Raw genomic sequence first — 16,349 nt, forward strand, 5'->3', positions numbered from 1 at the left:
CTGTCTGGGATAGCTATTTAATCTTATTGAAATCAAACAAGTACTCAGCAGATCTGACTCTGGCAATAATGAGCAGGCTGATGTCTCTGGGTCTGTGGCTGGTGTTTCACATTGTAAAACTTAATTGCAGGCTGCAGCCAGGAGCATGTCAGGAGAACAGCAGGCATGGAAGAGGGCCCTCACTACTTTCATAAAAATTTTGACAGGAAGAATTCTACAGAAACTACCTAGAAAAATCAAATTCCACTGTAATTAGATTATCTGGGCATTCAAACAGGTATACTAAATGTTACAACATCAGAACAGGGTAGACTGGATTTTAAAAAGTAATGAAAAAGTGATCTAGTTCAATAAAGCAAAATTCAAAAAATCTTAATTAAAATGACAATACAGTAACTTCATGATAAATTACTGAGGAGGAGGCTGTCAAGCTCAGCTACTATAGGTAAATAAAAATCATTTTCCAAAAATCTCTTATAAGAATCTAAGATGAATGTAATCCTGGAACTCTGAATGAGGCCTGATCTAACAGCAGGAAATGCATTAGCCTAGAAAATGTAAGATTTCATAGTCCCCATACACTTCCTTCTAACTTCCCAGATTTCAACAATGATCCCTCTAAAATTTGCAAGGTTTTTTCTCCTTTAATTCCTATCAATATTTCATAGAGTTTTTCTTTTTTCCTTCCCTTAATTCTGACAAGGGTATTAACACTAGTTTGACAGGTATGACTCCATGGATCAGCATTTTTTTTTCCACAATGTCCAAATACTGCATGGAAATTCTGAAATCACCTCAACTCAGTGCAGTCTACTCAGTAGCAGAACAGGAATACAGGGGGGCCATTTAGAGACACTCAAACCAAACATCCTACCACCTACAATTTCCTAGAGTGAAAATGATTAACAGTGTGATGATGCAAATCTATTTTAATTACATTCAAGAGAAACAAGTTTCACCTATCAGGAGCACAGTTTGTTCAACATTTACTCCTAATCATTTGTACATTCTAAAAGAAGGTCTTAACTTACATGACAGTACCTGCAGGGTCTGAAAAGTTCACAGCAACAAGCTAGGGAGTGGGAGAAGGAATAGAAGTCCAGGGGGACCCCAAACAAAAAACACAACAACAAAACCCAAGTTACTTTCTTATCTCTGACAACTCAAAAATAAAACCAAGGACAGCAAAAGCTTTTACTCTGGGCCAAGTCTGGCTCAAGCCTTAAAGGGGGTCCACAGCAACTGATGACAATTTACAGAACTTGCTTCTAGAAGGAGCCTGGTCTCTTCTTTTGATCTCCCCTAGATAAAAAAACATTAAGACATCAGGATGTGTTAGTCTGGCAGAATCACACCTGTAGGACTAGCATAACTTCCTGGAACACAAGAAGTGTGGTGAGAGCCAACAGAAAAAAAATAGAGCCAGAGATAAAAGTATCTTTATATTTGCACTACCACATTTACTTTGTGAAAGACCTCTCCTCCTTAGTTCTTTCACATGCCAGGGCCACATCTATAGCCCAAAGGTTTTTGTTTTGTTTTGTTTTTTTCAGTACTAGGGTTTGAACTTAGGATCTCACATTTCCTAGGCAAGCACTCTATCATTTAAGCCACATCCTCAGGCCTTCTGGCTTTTGGTTATTTTTCAGATAGTCTCAGTCTTCCCAGAGGCTGTGATCTTTTTACCTCTGCCTTCCAAGTACAGGAATGAGCTGCCTAGCCTGCCCAGAGATGTCGCTGATATCCTGACCTAATACTTTAAGTCACTGTCTTTCTGAAAGGATTTAACTCACAGGTGGATTTATGGGGTTAAAAGGTAGTTTGCTTCAATTGCAGAATTAAAAAATACATAAATACACTGTCAAGAAAACTTTCAAATGACTTAAGTATTTTCTTCATATCATGTGAGATATACAGTTTTAAACAGGCAGATAGGGAAATCCAGAAACCCCCTTCCCAGGTTGAGCCATAGTCTTCAAAGTAATGTAGGAAAAAATGCCAACAGTCTGCAAACCTCCCACTAAAACTTCAGATTGCCAAGGGTATTGTAAAGATTTTTTCAGGTTCTTTTGTGTATAACTTAAGACTCACAGAGGGAGAAGTGATTAGCATTTACCTAACAATGCTAAAGAAATAGCAAGCCAAGCCTTTGCAGAGTGGAGAGAACAGAGCTGATGGTGCCTTTCAACATTATTGCAACCTGTTTTGCAAAGCAATGAATTAGGCATTCCCAAAGCAGTGGTTTGGAGCAAAGCACTTCCATTTTTCTTTCCTATGTTTATGGTTAACATCTAGTGCAGAGAAGTTTATTAAAAATACTATAAAACTTCCCTTTCTTGAGTCTTTAGGTTTGGTCTTTAAGTTTCTTTTTTACAGAGAAAACAACTGCACTGATCTCTACAAGAGTTCCAAAGTTAACATTGCTCAGAAGTATTTATTAACTCTTTCCAATTTATGGATTTATGGATTTATGGATGAGTCTCAGGGAAGGGAAGTGACTTGGCTGTGTACATTACTGATTAGTGAGCAAAACCCAGGCCAGGCCTGGGCAGCAGCCTGACCCAGAAAGCAGATAAACAATGTTTTCACTGTGTGCCACCCAAACTAGCAAGAGTTTTACTGGAAGCTTCTAAACTTTCACTGTCACAGAAATTAAATTCTTTGCTATTTATCAAATAGCAGCTTATTTGAATTCACATACTCATTAGCTTGAGAATTGTTAGCTTCACTTCTGGCTTCATACTATTCCTCCAGAAAATGCCTCAAGGATTCAACCATGCATGCTGCTTTCACACTCAACACCACCGCAAAAAACCCAAAATCATCAGGTTGAGATGTCTCCCTATCTAAAGGTATAAGGTAGTTTAGCAAGAGATGGGAAAGGGAAAAAATGATATCAACGCTAGCTTTTACAGATTTGCATTTAAAGCCTTACTCAAGTTAAAAACTAAGCAATACTGAATTATTTGAGATAAAACTAGATGTAAAGGAAAAATGTAGAATTTTTGACAGAAGTGAGGCTTAAATCAACATTTCCTGGGCTGGGGATACAGCTCAGTGGCAGAACACTTGGCCAAGCATGTGTAAAGCCTTGAGTTTGATCCCCAGCAGAGCAATAAATAATTAAATTAAATTAAATTAAATAACCCTGTTCTCAAATTGCAATCCCAAAGCACCCCACTTTGAAGAAATTGATTCCAAAATGCTACTTCTGTCAAAGGCAGAACAACCAGCTGGGCCTGACAGCAGGAAGGTCTGCACTGCCCCCTCATGGCCAGGAGGCTCACCAGTAACTTTTCGATACTTAACAGGTAAACAGCTGAACACAAAGCCAGACTTAATTAGTGTATTTTAATAATGAATGCTACTACCCACAAATATTCTTCCAAAACACATTAATACTTGTGTCCTGCCCATTTTATCTTCTTCAGAATATTATCCAGAAAAGCACAAAGCCACACTCCAGGACGTAAATCTCTTTAGAGGGGTAGGGGGAAGTCCACTTAGAGAAGAAAACTTTAAGAAAGTAACACTACTGACGAATGGATCAAGAAAATGTGGTATTTAGACACAATGGAATTTTACTCAGCCATGAAGAAGAGTGAAATCTTATCATTCACTGGTAAAAGGATGGAACTGGAGAACATCATTCTTAGCAAGGTCAGCCAGGCTCAGAAAACCAAAAATCATTATGTTCTCCCTCATATGCGGACTTTAGATCTAGGGCAAATGCAGAAATGTGGTTGGACTTGGATCACATGACACGGGGACAGCACATATGGGAGGTATGGGGACAGGTAGGAAACCCAAAACATGAAAGCGTTCGATGTCCCCACTCCAGAGGAACTAATACAGAAACTTTAAAGTGACAGAGGTCAATATGAGAAGGGGATCAGGAACCAGTGTAAAGATTAGTTAGAATTGAATCAACATGGGTCATAACACATGGGTACATGGAAGCAATGCTAGGAATCTCTCAGTATAGCTATCTTTAACTCAACTAGCAAAAACGCTTTGTCTTCCTTATTAGGCTTATGTCTTTTCTTCAACAAAATTAGTGATAAGGGCAGAACAGGACCCTCCTAGAACTGGGGTGGAGGGGGAAATGGGGAGGGGGCCAGGGTGGAGAAATTACCCCAACAATGTATGCACATGTGAATAATGGAATATAAAAAAAAGAAAGTTACATGGATGGAGATTAAATAACATGCTTCAGACTATATCAATATGAGCCACAAAAGAAAAAAAAAAACTTGTTTTCACTTAAAATGATTAGAGCAAGGAAAACTTTAAAGTTTTTCGCTAAAATCAATGGCAAGGAATATCTATCTAATCCTTTCACAAGTCCTTTAATACTTTCTTCAAATAAAGAACAAAAATGAACAAAGTAAATGAGAAGTGAGGACTACTGATCAATCAATTCTTCAATAAACCACCTTAAATTGAGTGGCCAAAAAAACATAATTTAGAAATATCAAAGATGAAAGTTTCAAGGAATACAAAGCATGTTATAACTCAAACTCTCTAAAAAGGAGAAGTGATTATCACACCTGTTCTATAAAAGAGCCAGGCAGAGTTCTAGAAGAGAGAAAATTAAATCCTAGAAGCATATCCTGAGAGTGGGGTATGTGGGGGGGTGGAATGAATAAAATTTCTTTTAATCATCAGATTAAATAGCTTGCATTTTATGGAGAGTCACATAATCTAAAAGTGCTATTTATATGATAAGAAGAAACACTGATTTCATTTTAAATACTAAAAAAGTACCACTAGACATAAGTAAGGTGAATGAGAACTCTAGTTACGAACACTTAGGGTAAAAGGTACAGACGATGGATGAGAATATAGGCTAACGTGTATTAGCACATGTCTGTAGCATAATTTATTCATTAATTTAGGATATCAGTCTATATGTTAATAAGTGTACTTCATTTAGGAAAAAAAATGCATAGTGAATCATTAAGTTCTATTTAGTTTCCTCATTTAATGACTATCAGCTATTCCTGGTATTCTACTTCAAAAGACTACATAATCATAAAAGAAACTTTTGTGAGATATTGAGAGCTTGGATATATCCTTGAAGATCCAGAACTTGGAGACCTCAAGAACAGTATCTTTTAAAAACTATCACATTTAAAGTATCTGACGATCTTTTCATTATAATTCTAGCAGGGGCCTTTTATACTGTTGACTCTTTGTAAAGCTTGCAATATTCAAAAATGAAAGTGCTCAGTCTTCTCTTACATACAGATCCAATATATGGAAAATATCACAATGAAAGCCCTCATCTGTAAAATTAATATGCATTAATAAAAATATTGGTGCCTGTACTGTGTAACAAACAGAGAAGATAGTAGAAAATTTGCTCATCTGGCATCTGTGCTAGCTTCCAACATGACACTACACAACCCTAATTCTGGGCAAGCCTACCGGTATCAAAATTACTGAATTATCATCAGGATATGACAGCATTCATGGTAATGACTTCTTATTTCCCATGTACCCTGACTGCATGCTATACGTATAATGTAAATTTAAGATATACCAAACAAAATTCAAAGATGCTAATTAGTGCTCTTTGTAGAAGCCAATTTTATAGCTATGTTGAGAATTGCATACATCCTACATACACTGATTTAACACTGTAATAAACCTTTTTGGTCTATCTCAGCAGAGGACTGTAGTCATCACACCTTGGAGGTCTCGTAACAGTTGCAGTACGGAGCAATACATTCTCATCTGTGTCACATTAAAGGACAGTGAAGACTACTGTTTCTTCCTAAACCTACAGCTTAAAAAAATACTGAGAAGGAAAAAGCTATATCTGCATGAAGACTTACTGGAGCCAAATAATCTGCTAATGATTGATGGGGTTACACTCCACTGTCATAATCTAAGGGGATGGATGGAAAGCCAATATAGTTTTTAAAGTCACACTAAGGTGTTTGCCATCCCTCTCCTGGCATGTTTTGAGGGGAATCTGTTATTACCAAAGTCTTTTGATAATTTAATATCACAGAAGGAAGGGCAGTGGGAGGGAACAGGAGAGGAGGGCAATGATAGAAGGTGGGAAGGTGCAAGCCTGGTGTCACTCTTAGTGGGTCTGGACAGAGTCCATGAGAAGGCTGACATGACACTGAGATCAGCCTCTTGAAGCTTTTCCTACACGTTTTCAATTCTATGAATCTATGTGATAACCATCCACATCTCCAACCCTAGAGTTCTGTGATCCTATGATTCCATTTTTCCATTTTTAAACCTGTGGAGTGGGAGTGTTTCTGAATTCCCTGCTCACACAGATGGTGGTGGGAAGAATCTCAAGAATATGTTGCATGTAGTAAATGCCCACTTCACTACGTAATCACTCCCTTCTCATTCCACATGAACCGAGATTACATTCTTTCAAAGACAGTTGCAAAACACAAGTGCTTTAATGACAACATGGCATCAGCACATATGTGTGTAAGGAACATGAAAGAAGATACTGTTCCCAATTACACATACCTGGGGCTAACCATGGCAAGAATGTAATATGACAAGACCAGGTCACCCCTGAACATCAGCTGCACAGACTGGAGGGGGCAGGAGAGACTGGGGGAGGGAAGGCAAAAAGAACTCACTGAAAGACCAAAATCACACACAGTATCTCTATATTCTCAATGTTCTAAAAATATACTGCACTGAAAAGCCATTTGTTAAGGCAACCTTTCTGAAACTAAAAACAAGATCAATGTGCCAACCTCCAGTTTCCCACATTCATCTCAGTTTGAGCGCTGCTTCCACCCCTCTTTTCCACAAGCCGGCTCTAGGCAAAAGTGACCCACACTACAGCATCTTAGTCATCTGGAGTTCAGGGACCATCCCTCTCCCCATCTCACCTGTTTATCTTAGAGCCATTTTATGTTCCCTGTTACTTTCTAAGCCTGTCATGGCAGGAGACACTGGCAGAGACTGTAGCAAATTCTGTTATCCCACCATACAATTGTCAATAATGTTAAACACGACATTACCTTGGTCTCCTTAGCAGAAAACTCTGAGGAGTTGGAAATTTTCATAGACTTTGACCTGTGGGACTGCCGCCGGATAGAATCCTCCCGGGAATATTTCACAGAACCTGAAGTCCTCACCCGTACCTTGCTGGTACTCTGAACACTATTCACGCCAATCATTTTGAAGGTCCACTAGGGAAGGGGTATGGAGAAATCAAAAGGCACTTTCCACCCGTGACAAGGCTGTAACGCTTGGAGGAGCTCAGCTGGTTGTGCCTGAGCAGCTCCCAAGCGCTGTGAGCCGCTTTAGCCTGCCTCCCCCAGCATCTTCAACTACCCTGTTTGCAGCGAGTCTGATTGTTCCAGGCACAGCTCACGTCACTGGCTGCAAAGAGGGAAAAAAAAAAATGCAATCCCACCCCTGCTACTCGTCTCTCTTTTACACACACACACACACACACACACACACACACACACACACACTCTCTCTCTCTCTCTCTCTCTCTCTCTCTCTCTCTCTCTCTCTCTCTCTCTCTCTCTCACACACACTGGAACAAATGGCAATTGGCCAGGCAAGCAATTCATTAACATTTCAAATAGCAACACAATTTCTCTTGTGATACTGTGCAATAAGCTCATTAATGTCAACAACAAAACAGAGATACCACAAATAAAAGTCTTAAATAACCTGCAAGGCACCATAAGTACCCCATTTCCAAAAGAGGGAAAAATATAGACCGGGTGTCAAAAGGCTCAGGTTAGTGACAGGATGGAAGCCACAAAGGCATCTCAGTGATCGATCGTTTTCCTTTCTTTCCTCTTTCAGCCACACACTGTTAAATTCAATTCAAAATGCACTGCTAATCCAAAGAATTAAATGTTTCCTAGACTACTACAGTGAGATATTTAAACAGGAATTGTCAGACTGTATGGAAAATGTAGAAGACATTAGCTACTTCTCTAGCATACTGAAAAGTTAAAAAATAATTGGGGGGTTAGCACATGGTAACTTTAAACACAGCTCAGAATAAGATCAATAAAGCTGATCCTGATCAGTAAGGAACAAACAGCTTTTCCAAAAGCCAAAAATGCTCTGCCAATGTACACAGGAACATGCTACCTTCTGAGTAAGAATAGTAAGTTAAACATTATTAGAAAATAAGATAATTTTAGTTCTGGACACATGAAGTTAATTTTGAGCATCATAATCAAAATTGCAATGTCTGACTTGTCTGGCATCCGAGGGACAGGTCTGCCGAATAAACATGTCTTCCAAAGGATGAAGGTTTTGGAGTTTATAACAAAACTTAAATAGTTTGTAAAAAACCATTCTAGGAGAAAGTGCTGTTTCAACCATCACACCTCTCAATCTGACCTGTTCCTTGATGACCTGACCCAGGACTGCAAATTTCATACAGTGTACAGCCAAGTGCCGATGTGTTGGGGGCATTGTTTAAGGTGTTGAGGCTGTTTTCCTACACTGTCAACAGGCTCAGGCACTGCTTCAGCTAGGATTTGCTTCACCTTCTAACAGGGGCTTTCTCTCACCCTCTTTAGACTTCTTCACTTTCTACCTCCTGTCTTGGAAACACTTGTAATTACAAGTGTGCAATAAGCCAGACATAGACATTGACAAATTTGGGTAGAAATTCATCTAAAATAATAATAGAAAATAGGTTTTGGAAGATCTTGAGACTCTCCTGCTCTTTAACGCTACATCTATGATGTCATTTTGTCTACTTTGGGGTACATATTATTCTCTTCCCAGGTAATTGAAGCTACTGAATAACTGTCATTTGGAATAAAAAATAAAGGCCTAAAATGGTACACTGAAATAGTAATAACAGCTAATAATTTAGAGCACATATAATTCTAACTGAACCATATGATGACTGCATAGGAGGCAAACATCTCTAACCAAAGTAAGCCTCAGGAGAACCATAAAGGAACTGGCTGCAGAGCTAAAATAAAAATTCAAGAACTACTGATATGAGAGTCTCTGTGTGGTCCAAACAGAGAACATTGGTCTAAAAGGATCACATCCTTTGGATATTTGTCAGTCACCAAAAGATGTTGGAATATGTCTTCAAAGACACTTAACTTTCTTTCCTCCACCAAAATGCTTTTTTTTTTTAAAAAAACAAGAATGAAAAATACATGCAAGTATATACAGAAATGGACTTTAATATTTAACTTCATTTCTGGGAGGTTTGGCAAAAATGTACCATCTTCACCCAGTGACTGCCCACCTGGCTTAGGCCTGGACTGTCATTACTAATAGCCACTTTGATCTGTTCAACACTTAACTTTAGAGAAGTGACAGTTATCTCACTTTGAGTCTCAACTAGACAATTCTGTGAGGTGGCATTACAATCCCCATGGTACAGAGGAAGACAGTTCAGGATGCTGTGAGAACCAGAACCCAAAATCTTCAAGTTACGTTATGCAACAGAGTACACTATCTCCTGCATGGAATGGATATGTGGATTGCCCTTTCCTTTTAAAAATCTTCCTCTGCCTTGTTCCAGAACACATATCTCTGTCTGGACTGAGATAGAGAACCACTGTAGTTCAGATTAACAACAGAAGATGCCTCTAATATCCTGAGCATGTTCTTAACAGGTACCTAAGAAGTGATGCCTAGCACTCAGGGCCCTCAGTGTCCTGGCTTCATTCTCCCAACCCAGAATAGCCACCATATCCCAATACCCCAGTCTCTTTCAGACGGAACCATCTTCATTCCAGGTTAGGGCACTGGCCTGTAGCTTCTGCGCAACACATGCACGAATTATAAGCTTGCCTCCTTCCTGAAGCTTTACTCAGTGACACCCACCACTTGCCGTCCTTCTTCCTGGAGCTCTGTGTTCCCACTGTCATGCCCCACATGGCTGCTTTCTCATTATTCAGCAGTCAGCTCTGAGATTTCCTTTTCAAAGGGATTTTCTCTGGCCACACTCCCTAAAATAGTTCCCACCTTCCACACTAGGGGTTCTCCATGATAACCTGTTTCCCACCCCCTGCCATCTTCAACATCCTCATTGCTGCTGGACCTCATCCTCATCTTGGAGCCCACATCAGCAACTAGTAGACAGCAGCACAATGAATCCTTACAGAATAAAGTAACTCCTTGATCATTACACTTTCTCCTAAAGAACATCTAGATTGTTTTCAAAAAATGAATACAGTAAGAAACAATGAATTTTATTTTTCCTAATAAAAGAACAGCAGTGAAATTTAAGTCTCCTTCCCATACTGGTTGCTTAGCCTCTCTGCTCAGAAATAAGAACTGTTGCCAGTTTTATACTGTATATGCATCCTTCCAGAGTTACTCCATCTATATACGGTGTATGTCTGTCCATTTTCTTCTTATAGACAATAAATAAAGCATAATATATATTCTGGCTCTTTTTAAATTTTTCTCTTATCAAACTAATTTCTACATCATTACATGTAATGCTACTTCATTCATTAATGGCTGCATAATATTCCATTATATGGACATATGATATTTTATCAGGGTCATATTACTGGACATTTATAATCCAATTTTTTGATACAATATATACTGATAGAGTAAATGTGCCTACAATATATCATGCCTTAAACAAAATTTTTAAAATATGTTTTTCCAAAAAATCTGTATTTTCTTCCTCCTACACTTCCTTTCTCTTGCCCACAGTTTTGATGCTAGGTACACATGGGGTTCACAACTAGATGCAATATAAAAGAATCACTTCAAAGACATATTGGATGACCCTGTCTGTCCTACCCCAGCCTCCTCTGGGGCCTTTCCCATTTCTAGACATTAGCCAGCCTGTGCAGAAAGCCTGCTTCTGATAAAATAAAGGCAGGCCTCCTGGAGAGCCAGCAGCTGTTCAGAAGCACAAAATAACTTTCTATGAAAGCTTCAGCAGAAAATGAAGGTGACTTCCGTATTGCAAAATTGTAGGAGAAACTTAACAAAGCAAAGTAATTAACTAGAAGGCAGGGTATTAGTACTTTACCTTCTGATGGTATGTAAGACATGAAAGGGACCTCCTTAATGGTCAACAGAAAACCTCTCTTGACATCTCCACAGCAGAGTCCCAGAGAAACAAGCTCACTTCAGTGCCTCTTTACTGTGTACCTATCAGGCACCAGGTTCTTGGGATATGCAACTCTCACATAATCTGGTCCCTAACTTTCAGCAACTCACATTCAGTAGTGGAAGGTGGAGAGAACGGGACAGTCTGTTGCCATGATCACAATGAATACCTTCAGAGTACCAAGCAACTGAAAGGCTTACAGACCCCAAATGAGGTAGAGAGAATGACAATGCGTCTAAGCAGACGTCTCCTTTTTTTCTAGGACAGTCTCATGGAACAATTAACCATAGAAAGCTAAAGATTCAATTATGACTCTGGAAAGATGACAAAGTAGAAACTATAAACACCAATTTTTCAGAGGCCTAGAAGGTTTTGAGAGGGGAGATGGGTGTGAGATGTCAAAAGGAGCCCAGTTTCCACTTATTCTCAGAATAAAACAATGGTTTTAACATTCACTTAATTTCACAGGTTCTTGCGGCTTTCCCTAGGCTCTTCAGATTGCATGAGTTTGTGCTGAAATGGTAGAAAGTGACAGGAGGCTAACCTAGCAGTCAGAGAGCAGGTGCCACTGAGGCTTACTGGTCATGCATGTCACATGGTCCAACATCTTCAAGAGGAGACTGCTGCTTCTGTCATAAAGATGCTAGGAAAAATTCTTTTCTGTGCCATTCATTAGAAGTAGAAGGGGACTCAGAAATAGTCACCTCCAATCTCTCTGTCTTACAGATGGAGTTTTCTGAGTCACAGAATTATGAAGAGACTTGTCAAAGATCTCACTGTTCAGTGTGCCTAGACTTCCCAACTTTCAATATGGGAGGTTATTTGCCTTCCCACACTATCTGTTTCTTGAGAGCTAGACATTCCATGACCACGTGTCTTTTCAAACTATAGTAAAGCTTGAAATGTTTGCATGAAATGGAACATTTAATACTGGGAGATTTGATACTCCAGAAATGAAACATAGGTGACCACTGATAGGACAATTATGGAAGGGAGACTTGAAAACTCAGCTTTACCAGTAGCTTGGGAACTAGTCTTCAGTTTTAGAGAAATGTGTGACTGTTCTTACCAAGGCAGGAGGGAGGTATACACACTTTCATTCTCTGAGTGTCATCCCTTTCCATAAAGAAATGTAATGGCAAAACTATCCTTCTACAGAACAGTATCTGCCACCACTGGTGACAATACATGTACACAATAAATAATTTTTTACTTTAAAAACTCAAATAATGCCAGGTGCTGGTGGCTCACGCCCGTAATCCTAGCAACTCAGGAGGCAGACATCAGAAGGATCATGGTTTGAAGTCAGCCTGGGCAAACAGTTCATGAGACCCTATCTCAAAAAAACCCATCACAAAAAAAAGGGCTGGTGAAGTAGCTCAAGGTATAGTCCCTGAGTGCAAGCCCAGTACTGTAAGAAAAAAAAAAACCCTCAAATTAGATAAAAACTTACTCACTGATTTTTTTTCTCCCCCCTGCCTTTTCTAGCATATTCCAGGTGATGTATCTCGAACCTGGAAACTCATTTGGAACCCCAGCAGATGGCGGCAGCCTAGGTTCTTCTAGGACTCCACCACAGAGGAGCTCTGGATCCACAGGTGTTCCAGCCACTGAGGTTTGATGCAGGCTCTCTGGATTAGTCTGTTTGGAACCCTGTTGCCATGTGCCACTAAATTGCCACTGTGATGGACATACCATCAAAAATAGGACTCAGACAATTTCTCTCAGGATAGAGACTTGGGCTGCACTGCCAGATTACCTTTGCTCTCTGGTCCCCCAGCCTGTGGAGCAAGCTTCATATATTTATGCTCTTATCCATCTTGGGCACAGAAGGGAAGAGTTTTGTGCAGCAGTGTGGACAGGGATTTCTTTGGTTCATAACACATCATCTAGAAGGCAAACTCAGTCATCTGTAATGAATAATCACTGTCTGTAATAGCTGGCAGTGTGAGTCAAAAACACTGACTTAAAGACCTTTGAAGCTTTACCTTACTCTAGCAGCCCTCAATCTTGCCAGTAGCATATCCCATACTTATTGTTCCATCTGTTCCTCAAACATACAAAGCAATAGGATGGGGGGAACCTTTAAACAGGACTTTCTTACATTTCAAATCAAGCAACATTTGTGAGGGGAAAAACATATTGTGAGTGCAAAATAGTCTCAAGCTTGAAAAATGTCACTTTCCCCTCATGAACCTAACTGACATGTTATATTAAAATATTTTAGATTACAGTAGTTTTGCTACTTAGGAGAGGGAAAGCTCAGAATGAAGCCTGCATCTGTGTGTTCACGCACCGCTCTATGCACCTGACATCGTGGCAGGCAACTCAGGTCTTTCCAAACCATCATGTGGCAAAGAAACACAAAACCATGTCTTAGAACTACGAGGCCTTCTAGAGTAGAAGAAAACCCAAACTTTCCTGTACACCAGAGGCACTATAAATTCTTTCTGTGCTACAAGAAGATAACTCTTCATTCTACTGCAAAATTAAATACAAAAGATAAATACAGAAATAGTATTTCAAAGCTCTAAAACCTGTTCTTCTAGGTGAGGAATTCAATAACGGTATGGAAGCGTAAATGCTGAGAAAGTATTTGTTCCAGAAAGCTAATCTAATAAATCCATCCATAATTAGCTATTAATACCATCAAGTATTGATTGATTCAACAAACATTCCCCAAGTGCCTAATACATGCCAGGCACAGTGTTTATAAGGAAAGAAATGATGAGATCCTGGCTTTTGTGGTATTTTACAAAGATAAATTATTCTCTATGTAAGAAAAACATCAACCAAAAAGTACATGACTCTCCTTGCATTATTCTATAAAATATCTGAGCATTTTTTGCTGTTTCATTTTCATTTTTTGAATCTCAAATCCTTGGTTTTCACTCAAAAACACAACAAAATAAACTATTTATACTATAGAGATGTTATCTTAACACCTTGGTCAAGAAGGTCCTTCAGAGCTCTAATTTTAAAAAGGATGGAATACAGAAGTTTGAAGAAAAATTAAACTTCCAACTTGAATACCCAAGCTGTGCTCTGGGGCTTTATAAGTTCACTTCCAGGAATAGAAGATCTGGGTGGGAGTTTAGACTGGCACTAGCTCCCCCCCAAGGCAATTCAGGAAGTGCTGAGAAAATTCACCGGCGCATTCTCAGAGAGATAGTCCATTCTGCATACATATCACACATAATTCCAGACAGTTTCAAACACATTTTCCCCAACCTGCTAGTGATAGTTCCGATAGTTCCTCCACCTTCCTTCGCACCACCAGATGAGCCCCAAACACCTGTAGTGTTTCCATGGAGTCAGACCTAACTGTCAACCAAACAAATATACTTTAACACCCTCTGCCTCATCCAAATTTCAGCATGGCCAAGACCATAACTGGCTTCTATAAAGTTGTCTGTTTGGTGGCAGTAAAATGCAATGCTTATGAATGAAACAGACCTCTGGTCACATCTTGGCTTCATCACTGACTTGCCACTGACTTTGGGGAAGTTACTTAAATTTCTCTAAATTTAAGAAACATGCTGTGCTGGACACTTGATTTTAGTCTACTTATCAAAAACGCCTTCCTATTTTAGAGGAAATCCCACTGTGCACTACACATGGGGGAGGGGCAGATATTTCCTGACCCTAAAACTGACAGTAACATGGTAAGTCATGGGACCTAAGCTGGTCCACATTTGATGTCCCCAAAATGACATAGAGACTTGGGAGTCAATGGCAGAAACACCCCTGTGGTAGCTGTGGAGGCAAATTCAGGACCTGAACCACATCCTTCCCAGGAAAGGAAGCTGGCATTTTTCTCTGTTCACCTTCCTGGGTTCAAGTCTATTTTCTCACTATGATTCTCAAACTAGCCTCCCCTTCCATTCTGTGAACTGCCTGATGACTTTCCAAAAGATTCCTTTTACCCCTATGGTATCAAAGATCAGTTTCCATATTTTTCTTTTTAGCCAAGCATTCTGGTTACTCGTCTGGCAGAGAGGAGGCAGAGATGAAGCACTTAGCACAGCACCATCTAAGAGGTGTACTTGTGGTAGAGGAAAATGCTCTGAACGCCTGAAAGATTTGTAAAAATACTTTCATCTAAATTCCATGAATTAATTATAGCACCTCAAGCCACAACTTTGTTTCAATAACAAAGATTAAGATGACTCTGTCACCTGTTTAAGCCCCAGACAATGACTAGCAAATAATCATCAATAAAACTGTCCTGTCCCCTCTGCCTTAAAAACCTATCCACCTATCTCTCCCTAACCCTACTTCAGTCCAATCTCATCTTCTGTTGCCATCACCATGCTGCTCCCCACATCACAGAGAGAGATAACTAATCAGTGAGGTTACTTCTCTAGATAAAAGCTTTTTTTCCCCCATTTCTTACTTAGATTACAAAATTATTCTGAGAAATGAAATGGTTTCCAAGTAGCAGTGCTCATTCAAAGGATCCTTGGAGCTGGCCAAGTATGATGGAAAATTACAGTATCTATAAAATAATATTCTTAGATAATAAAAATCATCTAATAACACTTTTATGTGAGAAGAAAGCAATAAATGGAAAGAAAAAAAGAAAGCAACCAATACAAACAGCACTGACAAGGACCTGAGTTAGGCTGTGTGATTCTCACATCCTCCAGGGATGAAACTTTCCCTAAGACTAAAGAGCTCCAGCAGCAGGAAAAGCTTCTTTATGAAGAGTGACAACAAAGGGCTGGAGCAAGTGAATGTTACAGTGATACTGAGATCATACCCTGGGCTGGCGAGGTAAAGGCTGACAATCTAAATTAAATCTTAATATCTGTTGGAGGAAGTTGCAGATACAGTCCCCAAAGAGCCCCGCAGATGGGAAAGTACAAGCAGGAGGTAAAAGGAGACCAGCATCTTTCATAGTTTCTGTCACAGTTATAAGTAGAACTAGGTAATAGATCAAACACAGTCATGCAATCCGAGGGGTTGGTTCCAGGGCATCCCTTGGCTATCAAAACCTGGGGATGCTCACTTTTTTAAATAAAATGGTGCAGTATTTGCAGAGTACCTGTGCATAGCCACCTGTATACTTTAAAGCACCTCTAGATTACTTATAATTTCTAATACAATGAGAAGTTAAATAAGTAGGTTTATACTATATTGTATAGGGAATAGTGACAAGAAAAAAAAGTGGGTGAATCCACAGATGTGGAATGGACGGATATGCAAAGCCAACTGGTTATAGAAACAAACTATTAGACTTCTATGCACTTTAGAAGATTCCTGAGGGACTTTA

General features: G+C 39.4%; 1 protein-coding gene across 10 annotated transcripts in view; it reads right to left on the reverse strand.

Moving 5' to 3' along the window:
* Psd3 (pleckstrin and Sec7 domain containing 3) overlaps positions 1 to 16,349 on the reverse strand; it is a 498,369-nt gene that overhangs the window by 131,854 nt on the left and 350,166 nt on the right. Inside the window, exon 1 of one of the 10 annotated variants that reach the window (XM_020154750.2) lies at positions 7,011 to 7,386. The exons of the other annotated variants lie outside the window; for them this stretch is intronic. Within the exon in view, the coding sequence (XP_020010339.1) occupies positions 7,011 to 7,169 (159 nt within the window). The 5' untranslated portion in view covers positions 7,170 to 7,386. Of the gene's footprint in view, positions 1 to 7,010; positions 7,387 to 16,349 lie in introns of those variants that run through there. 10 annotated transcript variants of the gene reach the window in all.

The sequence above is a fragment of the Castor canadensis genome, chromosome 14 (assembly GCF_047511655.1).
Source record: "Castor canadensis chromosome 14, mCasCan1.hap1v2, whole genome shotgun sequence".
In the NCBI taxonomy this organism is placed as follows: Eukaryota; Metazoa; Chordata; class Mammalia; order Rodentia; family Castoridae; genus Castor; species Castor canadensis.